Source organism: Diaporthe citri (genome assembly GCF_014595645.1).
Source record: "Diaporthe citri strain NFHF-8-4 chromosome Unknown scaffold_1, whole genome shotgun sequence".
Classification (NCBI taxonomy): Eukaryota; Fungi; Ascomycota; class Sordariomycetes; order Diaporthales; family Diaporthaceae; genus Diaporthe; species Diaporthe citri.
Window position 1 is genome coordinate 1 of NW_025064846.1, and position 12,402 is coordinate 12,402.

General features: G+C 52.0%; 3 protein-coding genes across 3 annotated transcripts; all 3 read right to left on the bottom strand.

Moving 5' to 3' along the window:
• Window positions 1-1,424: 1,424 nt before the first annotated feature.
• Window positions 1,425-1,756, bottom strand: INS49_000001 (uncharacterized protein; the record flags this gene model as incomplete). The annotated part of the gene is made up of 2 exons (XM_043160839.1): window positions 1,425-1,497; window positions 1,629-1,756. 2 exons carry the CDS (start codon window positions 1,754-1,756, stop codon window positions 1,425-1,427), a joined length of 201 nt encoding a protein of 66 aa, XP_043029345.1.
• Window positions 1,757-7,682: 5,926 nt separating this feature from the next.
• On the bottom strand, window positions 7,683-8,789 carry INS49_000002 (uncharacterized protein; the record flags this gene model as incomplete). Its single annotated transcript, XM_043160840.1, has 3 exons — window positions 7,683-8,179; window positions 8,359-8,422; window positions 8,499-8,789. 3 exons carry the CDS (start codon window positions 8,787-8,789, stop codon window positions 7,683-7,685), a joined length of 852 nt encoding a protein of 283 aa, XP_043029346.1.
• Window positions 8,790-10,337: 1,548 nt separating this feature from the next.
• INS49_000003 (uncharacterized protein) lies at window positions 10,338-12,225 on the bottom strand (the record flags this gene model as incomplete). Its single annotated transcript, XM_043160841.1, has 5 exons — window positions 10,338-11,501; window positions 11,569-11,679; window positions 11,747-11,901; window positions 11,958-12,065; window positions 12,159-12,225. 5 exons carry the CDS (start codon window positions 12,223-12,225, stop codon window positions 10,338-10,340), a joined length of 1,605 nt encoding a protein of 534 aa, XP_043029347.1.
• Between the last annotated feature and the right edge of the window lie 177 nt (window positions 12,226-12,402).

The following is a 12,402-nucleotide window of genomic DNA, read 5'->3' on the forward strand; positions in this document are numbered from 1 at the left end:
TTTAGGATATCTGATAAGAAAATGATGAAATCGCTGCAGGTCACTCGAATTCTTCAGAGCTAGTGGAATGGTAACATTTCATACAAGTCCATTGTAGCAAATTTCCATAAAACCAACATTACAAGTTGAAGGTGTGGGATGTGTAGCCTGCTGGGCGTGGGCCACAACATGCATGCTCCCCTGTGCAGATATCCAAGTGGAACGCAATAGGGGGGCCAGAGAAGAGTCCGTTGAGCCCTAGTCATCTACATTGATTCCCAAGTACTAGAAATGATTACACCTTAGCCGTGATTTCTGATCCATTCCCGGCAGACACGTGTACCCTATTCGCGCTTTGGGCTTGGGCCCAGCGCGGATGTGCTTTACCAGGCGTTCAGGTGTGAGCATTTCTCTGGGAGCGTCTTGTGCGGCCTATTCAATTGAAGGCCGTCGGGCGGTGGGGACAAGGCGAGCACAAGCAAGGCGGCGCCGCCCGTGCACTGGGGGGGGGGGGCACACGAAAGTATATAGTAACATCCCGAAGTGTTGCGTCGTCAAGACAAATAGATACCACCGCAAATGCAGGCATCAATTAAGCTTTCCCACAGCCCGCTAGCCGCAGGCTGCATAGGCCCGACTACTTTAGCGTAGAAAGGTAGCAGGCAGAGCTGACGTCGGCCCTTCGTTACATCGAGCAGAGGCGAGAGCCGCCGGCTTTCCGCTTCGACACATAACCGCAACTCCGGGTCTCCGTGCGCGGGGCAGTCTTGGGTATTGATGGCTGGCGCCCGCACGCCACCGGCCCGCTTTGGTTCCCGGCCCTGCCGGCGGGAGAACTGGACCCGAGCACGAGAGCGAGGGGAGCAAAAAAACAAAATCTGCCCCAGTATCCCTCCCACCCACAATCCCGTGATATTCCCGCAGCCGCAGTGTCCCCATTTCCATCATTCCAGCCATTTCATCAATCTAGGCCCCCACAAAAAGCAGGAAAAAGAGCGAGAATGTGTAAGCAGGGGTTTCCCTTGCCCGGACCCTCGCACCAGGGGGAGAGAGAGAGAAAAGACGACTCGGATGCGACGCAAAGCCGCGACCGCAAGAAAGAATTCGGTGTCCCCGCCGTGCGCTTGGGAGAGATGCGACCAAAAAAGCATTATCCGGCGATGGAAGCTATGCGCGCTACCGCACTCCCGCCCCAGTAGTGGTCAATGCAGACCGAAAGGTGCCGGTGTAGGCCCGGGATGGGCGTCCATGCAGGTAGGTGTGTGTGTATGTGTGCGCACATGCGTCCAGGCATTTTTCTCGGTGATTTTTCAGCATGGTTTTGGTCGAGGTGGGTTGCGCTGCGGGAATTGGGGTGATGCGTGGGATGATACTGGGGAGGTGGGATGGAGCCGCATTTCCGTTGCGACCATCAACCCCACGCTCGACTCATGCTAGAGCCGGATCTACTTGGACCCAGTTGTCGAGGCCGAGCTGATGGAATCGGCGGAGCTCGTCCGGGTTGACTTGACGCGCTCGCTAGAGGTGCTGGTCAGCATTTGTTTTCTGGGGGGGGGAGGCTTGGCGACATCTCTTGGCTTGCATTGTTGCGAACCCGAGGCAGAGCGCCATGGGAAGGTAGCAATATCCACTAGTGCTGGACGACTTACTATGATGAGCGATCAGTGTGAACCTGGGCGATGTATGAAGCGCCTCCGGTCTTGAACTTGAACTTGAGGGGCTTGTTATCAAGCACGGACTTGATGTCCTTGGCAGCAGCGGGAGCAGAACCGGCCATTGTGAGGTTTGTGTGTGGGATGGAGAAGATGGGGTTTGTTTGACAGCGAAGTTGGTGTTTTACTGGGTTTGGAAGAACACTGAGATAGGATGAAGCGCCAAGAGCAGATAGGACAGGGCAGAGACGAAGGAGCAGATGAAGGCGGACGAGAAGGCAAATAAATATTTGAGCGTCGAGGTACGTCTCTCGTGGGGACGGATAGTCCAGAGAACCGCCGTGGACGCGGTCACCGAAGACCGAGATGAGATTGTGCAAGTGCACGTTACGGATACGCGGTACGGGGTACGGGTACCTTGAACGAGGGAGTACTCCGTGACCCATACCCATACTCGTCTGTGTCACTGAGCGATTTTGCAACAGCCGCAGCCGCAGGCCCGACGGGTCCAGCCCACCCCACAAAAGGCTTTTCCTGCCCGTTGCTGATTGATGAAGCATTGTCATTACCACACTCTCGGGCAGTCCTTGGTCTGGTGTGGGAAGCTCGGACCGGGGGATCGAGGGCAGCAGAGGCGACCCCATCCTGGGACCACCAGGGTCCAGGGAAGCTCGTGCGCTTGTGTGTGTTGCTCACCTGAATTCCGCCCACTCCCCTTGCCCCCCAATTCGGCGCCGAAACGGTCATGTTGTGGAGCAGCCGAGGGCGAGCCTATGAGGTGCATACGTGTGCGCTGAGTGATGGCGCACACGTGTGTGGTTGCCCTTCAGGGCTTGAAGGAATCTGACGCGCTTGCAACTTCTGCTCTGGTGTGGAGGGGCACGCACGGAACTGGCGGCAACGACGGAGCCTGCGCTGCACGAGCACGAACAACAACCTCACCACTTGGACGAGGCTGGTTTTTCCGAGCATGGCCTGAGCTACGCGTGTGTGCGTGTACTGCATGTTGCAGCCAGTGCAGTGCAGCACGAAAAGTGTGGGATAGGCTACTGTGGTGTAAGGCCTGCTCCATGCCAGCATGATTGGTGTCATCCGGTGCTACTCGAGCCGAGGGTGTGATTTGGTGCTTCTAGAAGGACGCTTGCATGATGGAACGTCTTTTCGGATAATTTGTCGACCTTGGCTTGCATTCCTGCCATCCTGGACCCATCTCCGAGCCGAGGAGACACACCGGCTGGCGGGAGTCGAAGTCGAAACGACGATCAACCACGCCTCGTGAGGATAATGCTATAGGTACGCAGTACGCAGTAATGTTGGTGCATCTCCCAGGACGGTCGTGCCTCACCGCCGATGAGAGATCGTCCAGCGTGACAGCTCCTGACAACTTAGAGTACCCAGGTACGTGTGACCCGCCATTGCCGAGCCAGTGGAGGAAGGGGGATTCTCACTGCATGCTGTCCGTCTGTCTGGGTATTGTTTGTCAAACAGGTTTCACACCTCATGCTGCGTCGACGAGACTGGTGCGTCCGGGATGCTCCCTCCTGCCCGCCTCACTCCTCAAAGCAAGCCCAGCGACGCAGATTACAGCAGTGGGCTCTCGCCGAGGAGCCCCTCAAGTTGGCCAGGTTGGTTGGCATTCCTGTGGTCTTGTGGTGCGTCCTGTGGAGCTTGCTTGACTTGGCCCAGTACATGCCTAGGCAGTGTAGTACAAGCCATCCAGTGCCCCACGATGCCCCCGTGGGATAGCGGCGCATCATCATTTCCCCAGGCTAGCGATGTGGGCGGCACGGGATGTGCCCCCTCGCGAATCGCAGTGCGTCTCCAGCTGCTGGTTCCAATGTTTCCGCGATCGGGGTGCTCGCCCTGCCGATGGCTTTACGACTCATGGGGCGGCGATCGACCCGCCGTCGTTGGTGGTCGTGTCCTCTCTGTCTGTCCCGGGGGGGCGTGTTTGTTGCTCAACAGGGCTGCAGTGCCCCAGAGCTTGCATCTGGTGAACGACTTGGCAGGCACAATGCAGCCCGAGCTCCTGCCCATTGGACGAACCCCTCTTGGCAAGTCACGAGGTTTCATACATGACCTCAACCTTTCGTTCAGTCGGTCAACTTCGCATCAGACGCCCTCAACGTTTCCCTCGATGCACACAGGACTTCAACAATGCGCCGGCGCATGCGGTGACTGCATCAGAAAGTCCCCTCTCGGGTAACACGAGACGGAAGCGTCAAAGCTGCAGCAGCATCCTTCGAGCTGCACCCCGTGTCTCGCTTTGCGAGAGAGACATGCCGAGTCGTCGTCTTTCGTTTTCCTGATTCGCCCACCCCCCCCCCGAAACTTTGCATGCCCGAACGCCCAATGCCGTGCTGTTTGACGATGAGTGGCGGCTGCTGCCGATGAATCCCGCCGGCCGCCATTCAAGCGCGCCTGGCTTTGCCCGCTGGCGATGGCCACATGATGAGTTGTCCTGCGTGTGTTCGGCGTGGTCTTGGTACGAGGCGTGCTTCGAAACGCGGACGACGTGGGGGTGGTGGTCACTGACAGTTGTTTGCTTAGGCAGAGTGGCAACCCATCTGTCTCGACATGTCAATGCCTTTCGACCCCAGTCCTCGATGCGCAGATGGAACAGCACACTGCCAACGAGCTTCAGCTTCGCCAATGACCCCCGCAACTCTCAGTCAACGTTCTCGTGCCCGCGGAACAATTTCTCCTTTAGGCCCTCAGGGAATTCCTCGTCCTGGTCAATACTGAGTCGATCAGCCTCGTTCCAGGTGCGCCCGTCGCAACAAGCACCAGTTGACAAGAACAGGGTGGCAGGCCCCTTTAAAGCTTCTTGGCTCCACACAACAAATGCCAGTTCCAGTTCAGGTGATTCTGCATCCGATTTACATGTCCATCTTACAGATCCCGTGACCTTGATCCCTCGGGGAGCGGGCTCGAATGAAAAGCACCCTGTCTAGCCTAGTGGAGACAATAAATTGCACCATGCCCCTGACTCCCATTTTAACGGGCCTCCTTCTCCAGCTGCCCTACCCTAACTTCTTGTTAATATTCCATACGATGAGAACTGAATACAATCCTTTTTCTTCGTCATCGTTCAGCTTAAGTCGATTTAAATTTGCGATGACACTTGTCCCAAAGTTCGATCGAGACCTAGGTGTCTGTATTGGGTATAGAACCGCCTCAGACTCGAGGCATTCGAAATGCTAAGTCGAACACCAATATTTTCAGGAACGCGTTATGGCGGTGCGCAATGCTCAGAGGATGTCCAACGTGTGTCGCGTCCACCCAAAATCTAACCTGGCCTTGATTGGCAGAGACACGCGCATGTAAGGACATTCCCAGATCAGGCCATAATGCCTGATTCGAATCAGATTAGTGCGAAACAAACCTCATCATACTCAGGATAGCAGGATCCAGCTTGCCACATGTTAGTCCACGATAAATAATGTTATACAGGAAGCAGCATGACCCAGATGAGTCGTTCAGACTCGATGCCAATCGGCTCCTGAATAGTATCAGGAAATCAACAAGCGACTCGTCTTGCTGAAAATGGCGGTCTGTTCTTGGTGATTTGGACTCGACAATGGTTTTCCTACAAGTGCTCAAATTCTCGCAATTGAATTGCTGTCCTTGTAAGAAGCTTACCATTCTGACGTACACTTTATATTAACCCGAGGTATCCGCCTTCACAGCAACAGTTTGCAGCTCAGAATTGTGATATACCAAGAAGAAGTAATAAAACTCACGCTATAAAAGCATGCCTCGTCCGAAATCATTTGCAGTCTTCCCCACAATCAGAATTCTTGATGATGCAGCTCCAGCCCTCCCAACTCCGAAAGAGAGACTGAGGGACGTCCCACTTCTGGTTCAGCCAAGACTCAGTGTCAGACCCGAAATCTCGTCTTAACTTTTCTAAATCCTCCATCGATGAGCCAGTTCTGTTCTTGCGCAAGTTGTAAATTCTCTGAAATTGGTCCGCATGTTTCGGAAACCAAAAGTCGGTGATGTCCTTCAATGAAAGTGACCAACTATGACATTCGGCCAGCTCGAGGATTCCGCGATGATCTTCGTGGACATATATTGGCGAGTAGACTTGACGTTTTTCAGCACCCCATTGACCCGTAACTGCGACCAATTGGCCTCTTTTATCAACTTTACTGAAGTTGCAAGACCGCTCAAAACTGAGTGTGAAATCTTGATCGGCCCCATGCAGGAGGAATAGCAACCACACCAGCACAGGGGATGCCCTCGGATTTGATAATATCATGCTGCTCCACATCAGATTCTGCCAAACTGTAACAGGTACACGGTTTTCATCGACTCGGACGAGCAAATTTGGAGATGTTCCATCTGCGAGGCACTTTGCCAGGCTCCGGAGCAAGCTGTCGAAAGTTGGATTGGGAATCTTAGAACACCAGTTTCTGTCAGTCCCAAAAATTCATCAGGGACTCCTCTATTTCATGCAGTGCGATCTCGCGAAGCCCTCTGTCGAGGCTTTCTGTTGACCAAAACTCGTGTAGGCCGTATTTTAACGCTTCCAACACAAGCATGGCTGCTGAGGGACAATCAACCTGGTCAGAGCCATGGTACAATCTGCTGCCAGCGATGTGGCCGTTCGTCCATGCATATGCGTGTCCCATGAGCAATCGCGAAGTCGGCTTTGCCTCAACCTTCGCGAACTGCATGAGCTGCTCCAGAGTCAAGACAAGCTTTGCCGTATCTGAAGTCTGGCTGGCATGGTAAAGGGCGATAAGGCGTATCACGTCACTGAGAAACCAGGGCCGTCCTCGGGATTCAGAAAATTCGGCCGGTAGTGGAAAGTAATTATCCCTCCGGATTTTTGTATGTAGAAAGGATGTCGCCGAATATTTATATGAGGACAGCTCAACTGATCACTTACAAATTAGTAACAACCCTTAAACATAGGATGTTTCTCTCGAGCATATGTTGCAACAGGCGAGGTGACATACTTTGGCCAGGAGCCCAGGATTTCAACTCCGCAATTAGCGACTCACAGTAGAAGTGCAGCTTGTTAAAACCTTACGAGTGCTCGTCAATGCACACTTAAACTTCTAGGATCTTAAAGAACTCGATCAGGGAACGGTGCGCTAGTGTGACACTTTCTATCCTAAAACGATCATTCGGGGATTCATGGGCCATCCGACCGCGAGGTATTACGCTAAGCAGTCCTCTACAGACACCAGTGAGTTGCTTCTGACATCGAGACAAGCGCGCATCAATATCTATCTAACTAAGGTGACAGCTAATATGACTTGCGAAATTTGGATCATGGTCGTAGTCGTCCATAAACGATAGATGTGTCAAATATAGCATAGCGCTACATGCGTCCATTTCACGCTCATCCACGGCAAGTGAAAGAATCCTCATAGCTTTTCGACGCTTAGCGGGATCAGGTTCTGTCTTGATGGAGTCGAAAATAACTCGAAACAGTTCCTCGAGTTCAGTGGGAAGCGTGTTGATGGAACGCTTGAGGTCTTGAATGTCATCTTCCAGCACAAGTCCTCGCTCCACGAGCCTCAGCGCTAAAGAGACCCATAGGAAAACGCCTTCAGCTCTCAGAACAAGAATCTCAATAATTTCGAACATATCTAGCGGGTTCGACATCGACTAAATATCTTCGTTATGTCGCAAGTGGTCGTAGACAAAAATGAACATGTCATGACGGGTGACGCTATGTAGTCGGAACTTGGGGCACCTTGAGAACCGTTGCTGAAATATAGGTAGTTCGCGGCTAGAAACGCAAATCTTGACGTTTTCGTCACCCGAAGAAGCCCACTCAAACAAAGTTTTGATGAGTGTATCGTCGTGCCCTTGGAACTCGTCCAGTCCGTCGACAAAGAACGCGAATTTGTGTTTGAGATAAACCTGAGGTGTCTTCATGAGGCCGAGAAATGCCTTCTAGATGTCAGAATGGCGGAACTGTAACGGCTTAGCAGGATTGCTGGTTGCTGTCTCCCATTGCGTAGGAAAAACCATTTGTGCGAGATCTGGGTGTTGATCCAGGACGGAGTGTAGGAGGGATCGTAGCAGCCCCTAAAGAGACTTTTGAAATTCCGTCCCATGTCTCCAAAAGAAAAATGAAGCAAAAATGAGCTCCTTTTCACCTAACCAGATATTCAAATACTTTCTAACCTCGTCACTCTCTACGAGAAACTTCATCAAAGTTGATTTGCCTGCGCCTGGCTTTCCGGAGATGTGGAAGATCCCCTTCCCGTCTGACAACCAGCCGGTGAAGCTTTTCTGTATGCACCGTCGAGAGAGATCATCTGCCTTGAAATAGCCAAGCATGCTAGTAGACTCAAGATCTTGCATATCCACAGTCGGTGTTGTCAAAGAGCTCGGCATCCCCTCTTCCAGTAGCCATTTGAAGGTTCTCACATGGGCCTCTGTAATATCGTAGAAACGGCTCTCCATCTTCTCGAATCGTAGAGCTTCCAGTATCCTGTTCTGCAAGACTTTGGAGACAGCCATATCAGACAGCTCGAGAACGATGCGTGCCTCATCTTGAAGCTTAGAGTGTGACTTCATGCCTGTAACAGTATCTTTAAGTACTGCGACTTGCCGATTGAGAGACCTCAATTCTTCCTCGTGGCATCTGCCATTCTGAGCTATTTCGCTCAATCGACCGAGGCTTTCGAGTCTGAAGCACAATCCGGGTGAGTCAACTGTACGAGGCAACCACATGCTCCTGGAGAGTTCCAACACGTACCTCGTTGAGTGGGAGAGCTGTAAGTGTAGCTGCTGGCGGCATTGGTCCAGTCTGGCTTCCAAGTCTTTTTTACGGTCCCTTTTTCCCAGACTTTGGAGAACAGCAAACATGATTTGCGTCTTAGTCTTTGGATCGCTCACTTTCAACTTGTCAATGAGCTTCTTCAGGTCACCCGAGAGTCCCAGGCACTTGTCAGCGAGCTCGACCAGCCGCAGTTTGTCTGCCGACATGCCTCCTGGATACGACTTCGCGGCTGCCAAGTCTGTCGCCAGAGCTTCCATGCGTATGTTGAGGAACTTGATGTGATCATTGGCTGCAGTTGTCCCAGAAGCCGACGCATGAACTTCTTTGGCAGCTGAGACAGCTTTATATCCAAAGTCGATGAATGTGATGACGCTCAAGACAAGTCCGACGGCAGTGAGCGGATCCATTGTGCACGTCAGAAAATCTTTCCCAGAGGTAAATTTCACGGAGATGACCGATTGGGTTGTTGCTGGTCTCTGGTAAAGAAAAACTAGGTGTCTGTCAGACTTTTGGGCCGTGTTGGTTTCAATACCGGTTAGAAATACGAAATGGACGAGAAGAATCACTGAAATGGCTCCAGGCAGAAGCCGGCCGCTCTGATAGGCTTGGGGCTGGATATGGGTGGTTGCACAACCTGCCCATCAGAGGGGCCAACCAGACACCGACACGCATCTTGTACACCTCGGCAGTGACTTTGTGCGATGCCTATGAAGGCCACTAGATGCTTTCCCGCAATCAGACGAGAATTATTTGCCATTTCATTGGAGGTAAGCGCGAGCAAACAGACGTTGTGAACCACGAGCAATATTTACTCACGCATTCCATGGTATGACCCGAGGCTGCCATCTCATCGAACAGGGTACACCACTAAATTCGGTTGATTCAAGTCCATAATTCTTTTTCTGCCAGGGTTCTCTTGTAAGCGTAACCGTGCAGCTGCGGCGTCATGATCCACTTGTCATACCCGCCCACCCGAGGAGGTATCGCGAGTACTTGCTCCTAACTATGCTTTAACCATGTGAAATTTTCACCGAATAGTCACGCGCCATCACTATAAGGGATGGAATGCATACAGAGCCTTTTCCTAAGTTATATAAGTACACTGCTTGAAATAATTTCGAAATACTTACGTAGACTGTGCGTGTTTCAATGCACGGCTTTCATTGATTGCCTCCAGGCTACTGATATAAATATGTCATAAAACAATTAACTCGTACTGGTTTTACCAGTGCTACGAAATGCCGATGAACAACGAGTGTTCGGCAGTCTCTGACATCCTCCGCCCGCTGCTGGTCTTTAAAACTACGGAACCGACACAGAACTTGAAGGATGGTGCATGCGGCCCACAATTCAGATAAGATAGATGTTTGAGTGACTTTTCCTACACAGGTAAGGTTCAGTCTAGCCCAAGTTTGCAGATTGATGTGGCCGGCGAGGACCAGCTGGATTTCATGAGGCGGTTCGCTGCGTGCGAAAACAGCTTCTTGGGTAGATTAACCGACGAAATAAATGAAGAAAATGACTGCTAATTCGTCCCAGATAGTTTATAAATTGATATGACTTGATGACATCCATGTGGTAGCAGTCTTAGGACGGGATTTATTGGCACAGCAGAGTTAGAAGGAGCCAAAAGTTTGGGCAAGGCTACTACTACCTCGGAGCATCCGGGGATACTGGAGCTGACATGGCGGAGGTCGACCCAAGCTTATTATGGCGAGGGACTTAAACATTCAAAGAGGGAAGCTAACATAGTAATGTATTCATTGCAAATGCCTGAAGTCTACAATCGACCACAAGAATCAGACACAGGTACATGGGTATATCCGAAATAATTCGTTCAGATCCCCTAATTAACTAATTTTGCAAACATTTACAATGGTTTTTTGTGTTTATGTGTACTTCTTCTGTCGATTACCTGCTTATATGAAGAGGTAAGGGTCTTCTCCAGACGTATTTCAATACGAATACAACTGCTTTAATGTCTCTCTGGTCATCCACTCCTGGTTCTCCGGAACGTATACCCTTCCAACCAGGATTACCGCGACCACAAGTAACAGCAATTGCAAGCCGGCCGTTACTCCCATAATTACCGCAAACGCAACCGGGTCCTGCAACTCCAAACGTACACCCTGGGCCGGGGGCCGGCCCGGGATAGCCATGCGCGGATTCGTCGACGCAGCAGCAGCCACGACGCCGATGGCGTACCGCGCGAGCTGGTCCGCCATGTCAGGGGCGCTGTTGTTGAAGGGCGTGCCGAAGGGGAGCTCCCAGTTGTAACTCCGACTGAGCGGCGCGTTGGGGTCAGCCGATGTGAGCCCGTTCAGCGCGATGGCCTGGGCCGCCGCCGCGGCAAGCATAGGCGCGAAGGTGAGGTCATCCAGGTCCGAGACGGGCGGCGGGTCGGAGGACACGGTGACGTTGCACTCGTAGTAGAAGAAGAAGGTCGTCGGGTTGTCGAAGGATCCCGGGACGGCCTCGCCACTCTTTGGCTCCAGCACATGCACGGTGCTGCACCCCGGCCCGCACTCGCCCGTGCTGCACCCGACCCGTGACCCGCAGACGTCGGTCCGGAGTTGCCTCAGGATGGGCACCGTGCCATATGTGTTGGACTCGAGGCCCTCCGCGATGGAGTCGAAAGTAAAGTCTCTCCCGCTTGTTTGGTTCACGATGATGAGCGATTGGGCTTGGTCAATGGTTGAGTTGTACTCTGGCGTTGCACACACGGCTGACGATGAGACTTTCCTGCCCGAGTAGATCGCCAAATAGTTCGTTCCAGCGGACACAGTGTCTAGCGCCGAGTTGAGATAGTGATATTCCCAGTGGTCGTCGGCCTTCCAGAACATGGCGGGGAATTTGCCGAGAGGTTCTCCCGCCAACGGCACAGACGGAAGCACTGAGTGGTTATAACTGCTTCCGATATCTCCTAGTATACTTGCTCCCAAGCTCTGTAGAGTGGAATCTAGATCGAATTGACGAGAGTCTTCAAAGCGCCCCGTGCCGCGCGCAAAGTTGCTCATATCAGGGACAAAGACTTGACCTTGCCCCGACAGGTACACATCGTCAACGTGGGGCTCAGCCTGGAATGTCAAGCTGATGACAGCTATAGCGGCTTGCATCCCCTAAATCAGTGCATGTTTTAGTCTCAAAAACATTTAAATCTTCCAACATTCTGGATCTGAGGCTTACAATATTCAATAAAAGCCACGTAAGACAGGTAGCCTTGGTGACACTTGAAGATGACCGCCATATCAACTTGGCAACATTGACCAAGCTGTCACTATGCAGAATGAGCACGACCTGAAATATCTTCGGTGTCAACATCTGAGAAAGCTAGGACGGGAGCAGCAAGAGGAAATTCACATACCTCAGACAGATCCCTTCTTTTGAGGCTGAGGAACCACCATCGCATGTGCTTCGCAATGTCCTTGAGGGCGCTCGCAATGTTGAGACCCACAACCAAACTCAGGGTGACGATAATGGACTCGAATATCGACTTGTCATTGTTACTGAGGACCCTTCCTTGGTAAAAATGCACAGCAAGGACGAATCCCATTAATAGCAGAGCTGTGATCAACCATCGAATGAGACCAGCGACTGCAAAGCGGCCGAGCTTTCTCTTGCCATCTGCTTCTGTAGACTTGTAGGCCATGGGCCGGCCATCAGGTCGGAGAACTTTCGAATTGCTTAGCCAGATATCAGCGATTTTCAGTTTCTGAATAAACTCATACCGGTTGCTTGCCTATTTCCACGTCCAGAGTCTTTCTCGGGTGTGAGACCGAACCTAAAGACAGAGTCTGGAGAAGTGATGGCTTTTGGATCCTCCTTGAAGTGACTGCGCTCCATAGCTAAGACGGGTCTCACCCGAGCATAAAAGCTCTTCCTGCTGACAATAGTGAGGACAAAGATCAAGCATGCGATCTCAGCTCTAAGCTGGGAAAGCTTTCAAATTATACAGGCTGCTAACACGCCACTTCAAACACACCCCTGACAAGCAGCCGCGCCACAACGGTCGTGAGCCAA